Source organism: Papio anubis, chromosome 18 (genome assembly GCF_008728515.1).
Source record: "Papio anubis isolate 15944 chromosome 18, Panubis1.0, whole genome shotgun sequence".
NCBI lineage: Eukaryota > Metazoa > Chordata > Mammalia > Primates > Cercopithecidae > Papio > Papio anubis.
Genome location: NC_044993.1, coordinates 58,543,038 through 58,558,787, shown reverse-complemented (window position 1 = coordinate 58,558,787; position 15,750 = coordinate 58,543,038). Strand labels below are relative to the sequence as shown.

Below are 15,750 nucleotides of genomic sequence, written 5' to 3'. Positions count from 1 at the left end.
TACACAGCTGGAGGAAAGTTGAGAACTAGAACTCCTGTTTACCCCAGAGTGCCTGCTCCTGACCATTAATACCTTCCCCATCTGTAAAACAGAGACAAACACAGCCGTGCCTAAAAAGGATCAAAGCACTGACACGAGCTCTCCGATGTGGATGAGGCTTGAAAATACGCCTAGTGAAAGAAGCCAAGCACGCAAGGTCATGTACTATATCATCTCATTTATATGAAGCGTCTAGAGTAGGCAAAGCCACGGAGACAGAAAATAGACTCGTGGTTCCCAGGGGCTGGAGAGAGGGGGGAAGTGAGGAGTAACTGCTCATGGGCACGGGGTTTCCTTTGGGGGCTTCAAAAATGCTCTGGAGCCAAGTGTAGTGGCTCATGCCTGTAATCCCAGCACTTTGGGAGGCCAAGGTGGGAGGATTGCTTCAGGCTAAGAGTTTGAGACCAGCCCAGGCAACAACAGCCAGACCCCATCTCTACAAAAAAAAAAAAAAATATATATATATATATATATATATGTAGCTGGCCATGGTGGTGAGCACCTGTAGTTCCAGCTACCTGGGAGGCTGAGTCAGGAGGATTGCTTGATCCCAGGAGCTCAAGGTTATAGTGAGCTATGATTGTACCGTTGCACTCTAGCCCCTGGGTGACACAGCAAGACCCTGTCTTGAAATTGATAGCTGTACAACATTGTGAATTCCCTTAATGGCACTGATTTCTTTAAAACGTTTAAAACGGTAAATTTTATGTTATATGCACTTTACCATTTAAAAAAATAGCAGTCCTGTCCTGCCGGGTGAATAGGAGCATCTGAAAATAATCAGATCAGGGAAGGAGGAGTCATGCCATGCTGTACGTGGTGAGACAGTATCGTCATGATTTTTCCTTACTGGATACTAGATTTTCCCATGGTTGAGGTCACAGTTCAGGAGACAGGCTCCAACCCATCTCACAGGAACTGCTTTCCCCAAACGATAAACATCAGTACTGCCCCAGACTCTGACGGCCATAAAGCATATCCTCTTCCCTGTAAGCGACTTAGGGAGGACTAGAGATCCATCTCTCAGTTACAATTAGGGTGAACCAAGCAACAGAGACTTAAGTGACTTGACCAAAGTCACCAAAGAAGATCCTGGCAGCACCAAGCCCAGCCTGGCCCACCCCCAGGTATGAGCATGGTCCGTTATGCTATCCAGCCTAGGCCCATCCGACAGAAAAAGAAACTATTGATCATTCGTTCGTTTGTTTGTTCATTCGTTCATTCATTCATTCTGTATGTCCCAGATGCCATGCAAAAGGTGCTGGGACTACATTAGAACATAAAAAAAAAAAAAAAAAAAAAAAAAAAAAAACCCACAGGGTCCCTGCCCTCAAGGGGCTTTTAGTCAAGGGCTGGAGCCAATTAGAGAGTGGGAAAGTCTGGCCGGGTGCGGTGGCTCACACCTGTAATCCCAGCACTTTGGGAGGTCAAGGCAGGAAGATTGCTTGAACCAGAAAGACCAGCCTGGGCAACACAGTGAGACCCCATCTCTATAAGAAATTAAAAAATTAGCTGGGCATGGTAGCACTTGCCTGTAGTCCCAGCCATGTGGGAGGCTGAGGTGGGAGGTTTGCTGAAGCCTGGCAAGTTGAGGTTGCAGTAAGCCATGATTGTGCCACGCGCTTCAGCCTGGGTGACACGGTTAGACCATTCCTTTCTTCTCAAAAGAAAGGAAGAAAGAAATGAAGGAAGGAAGGAAGGAAGGGAAGGAAAGGAAGGAAGGGAGGGAAGGAGGGAAGGATGGAGGGAGGGAGGAAAGGAAGGAAGGGAAGGAAGAAAAGGAAGGAAAGGATGGAGGGAGAGAGGGGAGAAAGAAAGAATAAGAGAGAGAGAGAGAGAGAGAAAGAGAAAAGAAAGAAAGAGAGAAAGAAAGAAAGAAAAAGAGAGAGTGGGAAGGTCCTTCCAGGGCTCAGTCTGCTAAGGGACAATGGTATGTAGTGTCTGGGGGTGCTGCAGGGGAATGATATTCTTCAAAGTTACAGGATTGCTGGGCGCAGTGGTTCACACCTATAATCCCAACACTTTGGGAGGCCAAGGAAGGCAGACTGCTCACACTCAGGAATTCAAGACCAACCTAGGCAACACAGCAAGACTCCATCTCTACCAAAAATACAAAAAATTAGCAGGGCATGGTGGCGCATGCTTGTAGTCCCAGCTACTCGGCAGGCTGAGGCAGGAGAATCACTTGAACCTGGGAGGTGGAGGTTGTAGTGAGCCGAGGTGGTACCATTGCACTCCAGCCTGGGTGACGGAGGGAGACTCCATCTCAAAAAAAAAAAAAAAAAAAGAAACAGGATTGATGGAGACACAGGTTCTCACCATCCCCTAAAAGGAGCATGAATGAGTCAACATATGCCTGTCTAAATAGCCATCAACCATTTACTGAGAACCTACTATATACCACGTCTGTGTCAGAGGCTGGATACAAAGAAATCAATGATACCTCCTGTCCTTAAAGAACTTAGATCAGAGTGGGAGACAAGTACATGAAAACACGTCCTAAGAACAGAGAACGATAGGAACAAGGAAGGGAAGGCCCTAACCCATACTGGGGGTGGTGAGGGAAACCTCCACGTGGGGAGGTATTCCCAGCGCTGAGTCTTAAAGGACAACGAGGTGTTAACCAGCTCAGGACAAGACAAAGCAGGGACATGGGCAGAAAAACCGGACATAGGGTCCGTGGGGGTGAACTATAAGCAGCTTGGTACAAGCAGCTCCACTGGACCCAAACGGAGAAGCAGAGCAAGGATGAGAGGTAAGCGGAGCCCAGGAGCCACATCCAGCCTGGTGGGGCTGGGAGTGGAGGACCGCCTGCCTGGACACCCCTCTTCCCCATTCCATCACCCAGGACCCTCCCGCACATCCTGCAAACACCAGTTGCAAGTACCTTGAGGCCGGAGAACCCCCCCAGCCCCTTTCTCCTCTTCAGTCCCAGCACAGGCCTCAGTATAGAATAGGTGCTAACTAAATGCTTGCTAAATGCATACCAGGGAAATAAATTAATGATACAGCTTCCTGAGAGCAGGGACAGCCTGACTTCACCTCTGTGACCTGGGGGCCTTGCACTGCAGCAGTAGGTACTCAGTGGACCGCACTGAGCCAGGCCAGTGGCTCTCTCCTATTCATTGATGTCCCCAGTTCCCAGGACAAGCCTCCCAAAGAGCAAGTGCCCAGTCTGTGGTCATCTGGACAAAGGTCAACCAAGCCCCACCCTCCTTCAGGTCTCGACTCCATCTCCAGCTCCTCTGGGGCCATGCTCACTGCCATGCCCCTTTTGAATGTAGGTATCATTTACAGCCCAACCGGTCCTCACTCAAGTCCTTGACTTTGAGGCAGTAAAGGGCAGTGGTTGAGGGCTCAGAACTGGGTATGGGGTACTTGAATTTCAACCTTCACTCTGCTATTTCTTAGCTGTGTGACCCTGGGCAAGTCCCTTAACCTCTCTGAGTCTTACTTATCCTCATCTACAAAACACGGAGGCATACTAACAAGCCCTTCATAGGTGTGCTGTGAGATAATGCCTGAAAAGCATTTAGCATGGCGGCTGGTGTGTAGTAGGTGCTCAATCAATGTTATTTAGTGACTCTTACTATGCTCCCTTCATTTCATGAGAGAGAAAGTCTTAGTACCTTAGAGCCTTCAATATGCTGTTCCCTCCACCTGGAATGCTTTTCCCCTCATCTTCCCACAGCTGTTTCCCTCTCCTCTTTTAGAGCTCTGCCTAAATGTCACCTCCTGGACTGTGACACGCACATTACTGTATCTCCTGCACCCTGCACAGTGCCAGGCATGGGGTAGAAACTCAGTCAGCTGTAATCCGAGTACTTCGGGAGGCTGAGGAGGTCAGATCACTTGAGGTCAGGAGTTCGAGACCAGCCTGGCCAACATGACAAAACCCTGTCTCTACTAAAAATACAAAAATTAGCCAGGTGTGATAGCAGGGCCCTGTAATCCCAGCTAGTCGGGAGGATGAGGTAGGAGAATCACTTGAACCCAGGAGGTGGAGGTTACAGTGAGCCGAGATCGTGGTGCTGTACTCCAGCCTGGGCAACAGAGGGAGGGAGGGAAGGAGGAAGGGAGGGAAGGAAACGAATTTTTAAGAAGGAAGAGGCTGGGCATGGTGGCTCACACCTTTAATGCCAGCACTTTGAGAAGTGGAGGAGGTCAGATCACTTGACGTCAGGAGTTTGAGACCAGCCTGGCTAACATGGCAAAACCCCATCTTTACTAAAAATAGAAAAATTAGCTGGACGTGGTGGCTCATGCCTGTAATCCCAGCTACTCAGGAGGCTGAGGCAGGAGAGTCGCCTGAACCAAGGAGGCAGAGGTTATGTGAGCCGAGATCATGCCACCACACTCCAGCCTGGGTGACAGAATGACACTATCTCAAAGAAAAAAAAAAAAGAATAAAGTGAATTTTTAAGAAGAAGGAAGGACCACACTGTCTTTTCAGCTCCATCACCAACTTCTGAAAGAGGAATATGACTTTCGTCCTCTTTGTTTGGGACATCTCTGCCAGTGCCATGCACAGAGCAAGCACTTAATCCATACTTCCAGGTAGATCTGAACCTCTGCTGAGTTCTGCAAAAGCTTTCCAAGTCAGCCAGGGTATGATGATGGAGTGAAGGGAAGACTGGGGCAGGCAGCCGCATATCTCACGCGGGGACTTGGGGCTTTAGCATCTGGCTCTTCCTCCCACATTGTTCAGCCACTTCTTCACCTCGACCCAGCCTGACCATAGTTAGCTGTGTTTCTGCCTCTCTGGCCCCATTAGCCCCTCTCCAGCTGGTTAAGTTCAGAGGTTTCAACATCCCAGCCTCCTGTGTCCCAGCCGGCATCTCATGGGCCCTGTGCCACCAGCAGGTCCCAGCTGCAGGCCCAGGATTTCCCTCTTTGTGACCGTATTAGGAAGCAGCTCCAGTTTCTCCCTGACACTTTATATGGTCAGTCACAGAGCCCTGAGCAGGGGGTGCTCCCAGGGCCTGCAGCAGAAATGAGGAACAGGGAGGGAAGGGAGGGAAGTAACACTGGCTTTCAAACATACAGGGCTGGCCGGGCACAGTGGCTCACACCTGTAATCCTGGCACTTTGGGAGGTCAAGGTGAGTGGATCACCTGAGGTCAGGAGTTCCAGACCAGCCTAGCCAACACAGTGAAACCTCATCTCTATTAAAAATACAAAAATTAGCAAGGTGTGGTGGTGAGCACCTATAGTCCTAGCTACTGGGGAGACTGAGGCAGGAGAATTGCTTGAACTCAGGTGGCAGAGGTTGCAGTGAGCTGAGATTGTGCCACCGCACTTCAGCCTGGGCAATAGAGCGAGACTCGGTCTCAAAAAAAAGAAACACAGGCCTGGGGAGAGTATTGGCTTTGCCTTATCACTTACCTGACTTGTGCATACAGACCTAGCCCTGAGCTTCCTCAATAAAGTGATGGATAATCACACCTTCTTTATGACGCTCCAGTGCAATATCACAGCTTTCTAAATACCCAACCTAGAGACAGACACAGTCCACCAAGCATGTTCTTGTGCTGCAGCCTTGCTTTTAAGAGCAAACAGACTAGAAACAACCTAAATACCTGCCAATAGCAGACAGGCTTAATCATTATGGTCCATCACTATAGCGGAAGACTGTGCAGGGGCCGTCTCTCTACTACCATGAATGAATGGCCAAAGATTGAGATGCACAACAGCCATGGCCTATGCTGCCATTTTGGAGGGGTGCACGAGGGGCTGTGTGGCTGCATGTGTGTAAAACATCACTGGAGGCTGGATGGAGCAGCTCACACCTGTAATTGCAGCACTTTGGGAGGCTGAGGCGAGTGGATCACTTGAGGTCAGGAGTTCAAGACCAGCCTGGCTAACATGGCAAAACCCATCTTTACAAAAAATACAAAAATCAGCCGGGTGTGGTGGCACACACCTGTAATCCCAGCTACTTGGGAGGCTGGGGCAGGAGGATTATTGGAATCCAGAAAGCATAGGTTGCAGGAGCCGAGATCACACCATTGCACTCCAGCCCGGGTGACAGAGTGAGACTTCATCAGAAAAAAAGTAATAGGCTGGGCACAGTGGTTTAAGCCTGTAATCCCAGCACTTCGGGAGGCCAAGGTGGGTGGATCGCCTGAGGTCAGGAGATCAAGACCAGCCTGGCCAACATGGCAAAACCCCGTCTCTACTAAAAATACAAAAAGTAGCTGGGCGAGGTAGCACACACCTGTAGTCCCAGTTACTTGGGAGGCTGAGGGAGGAGAATTGCTTGAACCTGGGAGGGGGCTGTTGCAGTGAGCCAAGATCATGCCACTGCACTCCAGTCTGGGTGACAGAGTGAGACTCCATCTCGAAAAATAATATAAACAAATAAATAACATCACTGGAGGGCTACATATGTAACCAGCAACCATGGTGTCTCTAAGAAGGGGAACTGGAAGGGCGAGGAATAGGAATGAAGGGGGAAGTTCTATATTCCCTTATACACTATTTTATTTCATATTTGCATGTCTTACCTAGTCAAAAAGTCTGACTTGATAGTTACGAACAGACAGAAAAAACTGTAAGGTAGGTTAAGTGGAAAAAATCAAACTGCAAAACATACAAGGAGTGACTTTTTCTTATGTTTGTTTTGTGTGTGTGTGTGTGTGTGTGTGTGTGTGTGAGTACATACATGAACCTGTGAATCATGTTTGCCTCCAGGGAAGAAGGCTGCTTTTTGCAATCCATACTTATTTTTAAATATTCTCCTGTGGTCTTTGCATAGATTATCCTTGTATTACTGGAGGAGGTTCTTTGAAGCAATAATGACTTGAAAGATCAGAAGGCCGGGTGCAGTGGCTCACGCCTAAAATCCCAGCGCGTTGGGAGGCGGAGGCGGGAGGATCATCTGAGGTCAGGAGTTCAAGACCAACTTGACCAACATGGTGAAACCCCTTCTCTACTAAAAATGCAAAAATTAGCTGGGCATGGTGGGGGGTGCCTGTAATCCCAGCTACCAGGAGTCTGAGGCAGGAGAATCGCTTGAACCCAGGAGATGAAGGTTGCAGTGAGCCAAGATCGCACCACTGCACTCCAGCCTGGGTGACAGAGTGAGACTCCATCTAAAAAAAAAAAAAATCACAAGGGCTAATTCCTGGGGCTTAACAAAGGTCAGCTTGCAGTTATAGTGTCTTTCTATCCTCCAGGGACCAGTGCAGTGACTGGCACCCAGGAGGCCTCTGCTCAGTCTGCTTGCTCCTTGTGTCCCTGGGTAGACACTGCTTCCGGAGTAGGCTAAGGTTGCTGGGCCAGGTCTTTAAGGCGGAAAAATGGTCACCTGCTAAAGTTTGGAAGGAGGGCCTCTCCTGACCGCCTGGGCATTCCAGAAGCAGAACCAGAACTGGAAAAACGTCCTTTGGGGTTCATGGATCGGGGATGTGGCCTTGGAGTTCCAAGGAGCAGGGGGGCCCATCCACCTTGGCTCTGGATCATGATTTTCCCAACCCCAGAGGTCTGGTGTAGGGTGGAGGGCCCCACTGTCTACAAAGACAAAGCAGGTAAGGCATGAGTGAAGCAGGGTGTGTGGGAGTGAACAAAAGAGGTGCCATGGTCAACGGCTACCAGGGCCTGGGAGACGACAGGGAGTGGTGGGGTCTGTGGAAAAGCAGAGAGCACAAAGCCCATCTCACAAAGGGTGCTACCTCACACCCTGCGTTCTGGAGTGTCAGGTCCTCTGCTTTTTCAAGCAGTACCAGAAACAGATTTCTTTCGTTTTGATGTATTAACTCAATAAAAAAAAAAATCACACCTCTGTGTTAGCAGGTTGTAATCATTAGCCTAGCACCTAGTAGGTGCTCAAGGAATCATAATAAAAGGTTCAATTCCTTCTTGCTGTGCACTTAAAGCTTGTCTACCTCAAAGCTAAAGAGGCCTCTGGCACTGTCCCCACTGGCTCCAGCCCACGACCATCACCTCCTGCTCTAAGCCTATCACCCCAAAAGCCCTTTGCATGGGTAGTCACCCTGCCCCTGGACTCACACAGACCTTGTCTGAATCCCAGCTCTGCCCACTTTCCAGTTATGGGACTGAGCACATCTAAGCCTCAGCATCCTCATCTTTTTTTTGTTTGTTTGAGTCTCACTCTGTCATCCAGGCTGGAGTGCAGTGGAGCAATCTCATGCCTGTAATCCTGACACTTTGGGAGGCTGAAGCAGGCGGATCGCTTGAGTTCAGAAGTTCGAGATCAGTTTGGGCAATACAGTGGGACCCCACCTCTACCAGAAACACAAAAAAATTAGCAGGGTTTGGTGCTACGTGCCTGTAGACCCAGCTACTCAGAAGACTGAGGTAGGAGGATCTCTTGAGTCCCAGGAGGCAGAGGTTGCAGTGAGCTGAGATCATGCCACTGTACTCCAGCCTGGGCAACAGAGTAAGACCCCATCTCAAAAGAAAGAAAAAGGAAAAAGAAAGAAAAAAAAAAGAGACAGAAAGACAGACAGACAGAAAGAAAGAAAGAGAAAGAAAGGAAGAAAAAGAAAGAGAATTCAAGGCAGATGGAACTCAGCCAAAAGACAGCGTTCAGAAGACCAAGGGGCCCTTAGGACCAGGCGTCAAAGCTGTGCTCCCCTCCAGGTATGCCACAAATGGTCTTCAGCAGTTTAGGTAGATTGGACATTGCTGAGCCCAGAACCTGCATCTCTAAGATAAGGAGACAAGCTCCTCTGGCTTCTATAGACTCTTCTAGATCCAAGAGGACAAGAGGTCTGCCAGAACCTTCTCAAAGGCCCATCGTTTGAGACGAGCCTTGCAGAATGGAGGAGAAAAGTTCATCTTCATCACAGAGGGCAAAGTCATGCATGCCAGACCACGGACCTGGCATCACTTCACCACCCGCCTATTAACAAGAGTCATGCATGCTGCTATTATGAGCTGGGAGAGTAACTTACTGTGCTCCCCCACCCCGGCCCCTTTCCTTCTTTATCTTCTCCGTCATGGACAACGGTTTCTATTAAGCAATTAAATTGACCAGAAAGGAACAAGAGAAGAGTGGGGCCATCATCACAAGGCTGAAAGGATTTTAATCTAATCTGTCTAGAGAAGCACAGCAGGAATTTGAAGCTTTGATTCATTTATTTTTAATCTGCTGTCAGAAGATATTTTGAGTCTCAGGACCTTCATATGCCCCTTATTATGTTTTTTTCTGATTTCTATTTGAGGACAGCAGGTGAGATGAATACATAGGTCTGTCCTGAAACTCCCTAGATGGAGATGATATGCCTTAGATGGAAGACCTGGGCCCCAAAGAGTCCAATTTTCCCTGTAGCTCCCTACAGATGGGCCTCTTTAGAAACATCCGATATACTGACTGGTCACGGTGGCTCAGGCCTGCGATCCCAGCACTTTGGGAGGCTGAGACAAGTGGATCAGCTGAGGTCAGGAGTTGGAGACCAGCCTGGCCAACATGGTGAAACCCGTCTCTACTAAAAATACAAAAATTAGCCAGGCATGGTGGCACATCCCCGCAATCCCAGCTACTCGGGAGGCAGAGGTTACAGTGAACCAAGATCGCTCCACTGCATTCCAGCTGGAGGAGCAAGAGTGAAGTTCCATCAAGAAAGAAAGCAAGAAAGCAAGAAAAAGAAAGAGAAGGAAGGGAAGGAAGAAAGAGAAAATGTCTAACATACCAACATCCCCAGATCAATAATATTTCCATACAAAGAGTGCCACAGACAAGAGACGTCCCCTACTTAAGGTAAAGATACACTTACAGAACTGCACCTCAGCTTCCTCCTCTAAAAGGGGCAAACATTTTCAACTCAGTGGATGTTGTGTTAAATAAAATAAAACGTGTCAAGGTACAGCACTCGGGTTGGAAAACATATTCAATAGTTATGGCTGGGCACAGTGGCTCACACCTGTAATCCCGGCACCATGAAAAGTCAAGGCAGGAGATGTCTTGAGGCCAGGAGTTTGAGACCGGCCTGGGCGATCTAGTGAGATCCCAGTCTCTACAAAAGTTTTTTTTTGTTTTTTTGTTTTTAATTAGCCAGGTGTGATGGTGCACGCCTGTGGTCCACAGCTACTCAGGAGGCTGAGGTGACAGGATCGCTTGAACCCAGGACTTGGAAGCTGTAGTGAGTTATGATGGAACCACTGCACTCTAGCCTGGATGATGGAGTAAGCCCCCATCTCAAAAAAAAAAAAAAAAAAGTCATGAGTTGCTCAGTTGCTCACTCTTACCATTTGAGTCTTTAAAAAGCCACCGTAACCCCTTCTGAAATGCCTATAAGAACAGTGGAAAAATGGCCTATCCCCATGACACATTCTACACTACCCCTTAAAAGGGGTAACTTTGGGGCTGCCTGAGATACATTACACAAGTCAGCACTGAGCATTTCCAAACGGAAAAAAGAGCAAGTCACTAAACTGTGTGCCCAATAGGCTTTTAAATATGTAAACATATACCAGGCTCACAAAGAGACAATGCACAGCGTCTCTGGTTAAGGACTAATTTTTCCGTTCGCTATGCTTTCTGAATTCTCCAAGTGTTCCATAGTGAACGTGTCTTAGTTTCCTAATTAGGAAAAAAATGTGCAGGACATTTTTAGAGATGACAAGGGGCTTTTTGTAATTTTCACTTGGCAAAATGTACAGACCAGGACCAAAGGGACAGAAGGACGCCAAGTGATGGAAGAAGAACACCTGACTAGTAAAATCAAAAGTGATCATGACCACAGCAAAAACCCATCTAATAACACTTAACATTTTCAGTGCCTACACTTAACATGCAGCAGGAAGTGTGTTAAGTGTTTTGTCTTTAGAGTAACCCACTCCATGAGGCTAGTACTATTTAAAAAAAAAACAAAACAAAAAAAACAGACAAGGTCTGGCTCTGTCACTCAGGCCAGAATGCAGTGGCACAATCACAGCTCACTGCAGCCTTGAACTCCTGGGCTCAAGTGATGCTCCTGCCTCAGTCTCCCTGAGTAGCTGGGATTATGGGTACACACCACTGCGCCTGGCTAATTTTCTTTCTTTTTTTCTTTTTCTTTTTTGCAGAGATGGGGTCTTGCTATGTTGCCCAGGCTGGTCTCAAACTCCTGGGCTCAAGTGATCCACTTGACTCAGCTTCCCAAAGTGCTGGGATTACAGGCATGAGCCACTACGCCCGGCTCTCAAGAGGCTAGTTCTATTCTTGCATCCATTTTACAGAAAAGGAAACAGAGCTTCAGAGGCATGAGGTAACCTGCTCAAGGGTGAGCAAAGCCCTTTCAGAGAGAAGAGATCGACATAGGCTGGGTTGGGTAACGTCTGTGCACCGGTCTGGCGTCATGGGGATATCAATATCCTTCTTGTGCTAGAGAGTTGATCCAATCCCACAATGGACCCATGCCCCACAACGTCACACTCCAAGCCCCAATCATCTAGTCCAGGCAGTCCAACAGAACTTTCTATGATAATGGGAACATTCTGCACTTATGCTACGCAGTACGCCCGCCACTAGCCACAGGTGGCTATTGACTACTTGACCCAGGGCCAATACAACGAAAGAAATAAATTTGTTATTTTTTATTTTCTTTTATTTATGTACTTATTTAGAGATGAAGTTTTGCTCTTGTTGCCCAGGCTGGAGTACAATAATGCGATCTTGGCTCACTGCAACCTCTGTCTCCAGGGTTCAAGCGATTCTCCTGCCTCAGCCTCCCAAGAAGCCAGGATGATAGGCGCATACCACCATGCCCGGCTAATTTTTGTATTTTTAGGAGAAACGGGGTTTTACTATGTTGGCCAGGCTGGTCTAGAACTCCTGACCTCAGGGGACCCACCCATCTTGGCCTCCCAAAGTGCTGGGATTACAGGTGCGAAGCCATGTATCCAGCCAATAAATTTTTTGATTTTTTTTTTTTTTTTGAGATGGAGTTTCACTCTTACTGCCCAGGCTGGAGTGCAATGGCACAATCTTGGCTCACTACAACCTCTGCCTCCTGGGTTCAAGCAATTCTTCTGCCACAGCCTCCCAAGTAGCTGGGATTACAGGTGTGCATGACCATGCCCGGCTAATTTTGGTATTTTTAGTAGAGACGGGGTTTCATCAAGTTGGCCAGGCTGGTCTCGAACTCCTGGCCTCAAGTGATCTACCCGCCTTGGCCTCCTAGAGTGCTGGGATTACAGGCATGAGCCACCACACCTGGTCTAATGTTTCTTTTAATTAATTTAAATCTAAATTTAGTTAGCCATGAGTGGCCAGTGGCTACCATATTGTGCCATCCCTAGTCCACTCTGATCTGCAAGTCTACCTAAAAGAGTCCTAGGATCAATCTGAACATTCCCCTCTGTGACAAGGAAGGCCTCCCTACAACCTAGCCACATCCTCATATCTCCTACCCACCTGGCTGCCAAGATAAACCAGCCTTTCCAAAGCGGTTATGAGGTCTTTACTTTCAAGAGGAAGGAAGGACAGAGCGATGCCAAGGAAATCTATTGAGAGTTTGTCATATATCCTGGCATTTGGCATATGTGATAACATGGGATTGTCACACCCCCTGTCTGTAATGAGGGTGATTATTCCCATTTTACTGATGGGAAAACTGAGGCTTCAACAGGAGAAATAACCTGTTCAAGGGCTGAGCTGTGAAGCCACGTTGGAATGATGCCACCTCATCTTGCAATCTCCCTTGATCAAACCTTCAGCCTCCCAACACATTTCCTTTTTTTTTTTTTCTTGAGACAGAGTCTTATTCTGTCACCCAGGCTGGAGTGCAATAAAACAATCTCACTGCAACCTCCACCTCCTGGGTTCAAGCAATTCTTCTGCCCCAGCCTCCCCAGTAGCTGGGATTACAGGTGCACACCACCACGCTCGGCTACTTTTTGTATTTTTAGTAGAGACAGGGTTTCACCATGTTGGCCAGCGTGGTTTCGAACTTCTGACCTCTGGTGATCTGCCCACCTCGGCCTCCCAAAGTGCTGGGATTACAGGCATGAGCCACTGCACTCGGCCCTCCCAACACATTTCTAATGCCTACTTTCCTTATGAGGCCAGGAGTAGGTACCTGACTGCCAGCAATACTCACATATATTAGCCCTGAGAAGTACCGCTCCCTCAGGTTGTGTAGCACGGAGGCTTCGTTGAGGCACGTCAGCTCCGCCATGTCCTCCACCTTGGAGAACTTGGGTGGGTTCATCTTCTGGATGTCATCTTTCCCAACCGTGACCTTCTTGCCGTTCTCCACCAGCTCCACAACCACCTCATCCCCCTTCTCCTCCTTGATGCTGGCTGCCTCGAAGCCCTGCTTCTCCGAGGGGACCCAGACGAGTCTCTTGGCGGCCCAGTCAGCCTGGGCCACTGGGCTGTTGATGAAGTTTTTGTCCACAAAGAGGAACTTCTCATCGTCACTGAGTTGGCCCTTTTGTGCCATGGTGCCTTGTTGGTCCCCTGTGGAATAAGGTAACAGGGTCAGAATCAGACCACAACTAAGCCCTGAAGACAGATCAACCACTCACCTTGCCCTGCCTAGGAACTCGGTCTGCAGAGCATCCCACCAAGTACAAAGACCTGAAGTGTTGTGTATGTGGTCAGAGAACAGAGACCACCCAAAGGCCCTTCAAAAAGGGATGTGTGTCATTGCCTAGAATACCAAAAGTCAAACAACACAAACGTCCATCAACATAGAGCTGGATACATAAGCCATGCTATTTCCATACCGTGAAATACTACCCAGTGGTTAAGAGGCAGGAAGTAGGGCTGGGCAAGGTGACTCACACCTGTAATCCCAATACTGTGGGAGGCCGAGGCAGGTGAATCACTTGAGGCCAGGAGTTCAAGACCAGCCTGGCCAACATGGTGAAACCCCGTCTCTAATGAAAATACAAAAATTAGCCAGGTGTGGTGGCATGCACCTGTAATCCCAGCCACTTGGAAACTGAGGCAGAATTGCTTGAACCCCGGAGGCAGAAGTTGCAGCGAGCCAAGATAGTGCCACTACACTCCAGCATGGGGGACAGAGTGAGAGTCCATCTCAAAAAAAAAAAAAAAAAAAAAAAGAAGCAGGAAGTATGTCTACACATGCTGATATGGGAAGATGGTCAAGTCTAACTGTTCACTGCAAAATAAGAGTCCTCAAATGATAAAACACAGAATTACCCAGATTGCTTGAGCCCAGGAGTTGGAGACCAGCCTGGGCAACATGACAAAACCCTGTCTCTACAAAAAATACAAAAAATTAGCCAGGCATGGTAGCGCACACCTGTAGTCCCAGCTACTTGGGAGGCTGAGGTGGGAGAATCACCTGAGCCTGCGAAGTCAAGATTGCAGTGAACCAAGATCAAGGCACTGCACTCCAGCCTGGGTGACAGAGTGAGACCATGTCTTAAAAACAAACAAACAAACAAACAAGCAACCCAATGTATATAATTGGAATATGACTCAGTAAAAGGAAAGAAATGATGCAATAAAATAAATGAGTCTCAAAAGCATCATGCTTAGTGAAAAAAATCAGAAAGGCCACATGCTGTATTATTCCTTCAATATGAAAAGCTATTAGGCTGGTGCAAAAGTAAGTGTGGTTATTGTGATTGAAAGTAATGGCAGCCGGGTGCCGTGGCTCACACCTGTAATCTCAGCACCTTGGGAGGCCGAGTTGGGTGGATCACCTGAGGTCAGGAGTTCAAGGCCAGCCTGGGCAACATGGTGAGACCCCCATCTTTACTAAAAATACAAACATTAATGGGGATGTGGTGGCACACACCTGTAGTCCCAGCTACTCAGGAGGCTGAGGCGAAAGGATTGCTTGAACCCAGGAGGTGGGGGCTGCAGTGAGCTGAGATCACCCCACTGCACTCCAGCCTGGGCGACAGAATGAGACTCAGTCTAAAAAAAAAAAAAAGTTAGAGCAAAATAGAAAATGCCTACCTATGGTGACAGGCAATCAAGAGTTGCCAGTGGAGGCCATGCACGGTGGCTCACACCTGTAATTGCAGCACTTCGGGAGGCCAAGGCAGGGGAATCTCTTGAGGTCAGGAGTTTGAAACCAGTCTGGCCAATGTGGTAAAACCCCATCTCTACTAAAAATACAGAACTTAGCTGGGCATGATGGTGCACACCTGTAATCCCAGTTACTCGAAAAGCTGAGGCAGGAGAATCGCTTGAACCCGGGAGGCAGAGGCTGCAGCAAGCCGAGACTGCACCACTGCACTCCAGCCTGGGTGACAGAGTGAGACTCCGTCTCAAACAAATAAAAAAAAAGAGTTGCCAGTGGTAAGGAAAAGAACTGATTGGTAAGAGGCACAAAAGAAGTATAAAAGAGGTGAGAGGCCCCACCTTTCAGGGTGGTAAAAGCATCCGCCGTGGTTATGGTGGTGCTTACAAGACTGTATACATTTGTCAAAACTCATTAAGAATGTTCTGTATCCCTATAGGACGACTAAAGTGAACGATAAAATATTACATAGTTTCAAAGAGCTAGAAGGACATTGAATGTTCCCAACACAAAGAGATAAATGTCATCACATAGGAAGTAGCAAAGTAAATAAAAGAAATGGTAACTGCTTGAGATGATGGATGTGCTAATTACCCTGATCTTATCTCCCCACACATTATACGTATTAATATCAAAATGTTACTAAGAGCTGGACTCAGTGGCTCATACCTGTAATCCCAGCACTTTGGGAAGCTGAGACAGGAGGATCCCTTGAGGCCAGGAGTTCGAGACCAACCTGGGCAACTTAAGAAGACTCTGT

General features: G+C 48.0%; 1 protein-coding gene across 6 annotated transcripts in view; it reads right to left on the bottom strand.

The window, feature by feature from the left end:
* Positions 1–15,750, bottom strand: part of MYH11 (myosin heavy chain 11) — a 156,167-nt gene that overhangs the window by 123,519 nt on the left and 16,898 nt on the right. For all 6 annotated transcript variants that reach the window (XM_021931782.2, XM_017953215.3, XM_021931783.2 and 3 more), the window contains one exon: positions 13,086–13,447. In XM_021931782.2, the coding sequence (XP_021787474.1) occupies positions 13,086–13,430 (345 nt within the window). In that variant the 5' untranslated portion in view covers positions 13,431–13,447. The remainder of the gene's footprint in view (positions 1–13,085; positions 13,448–15,750) is intronic.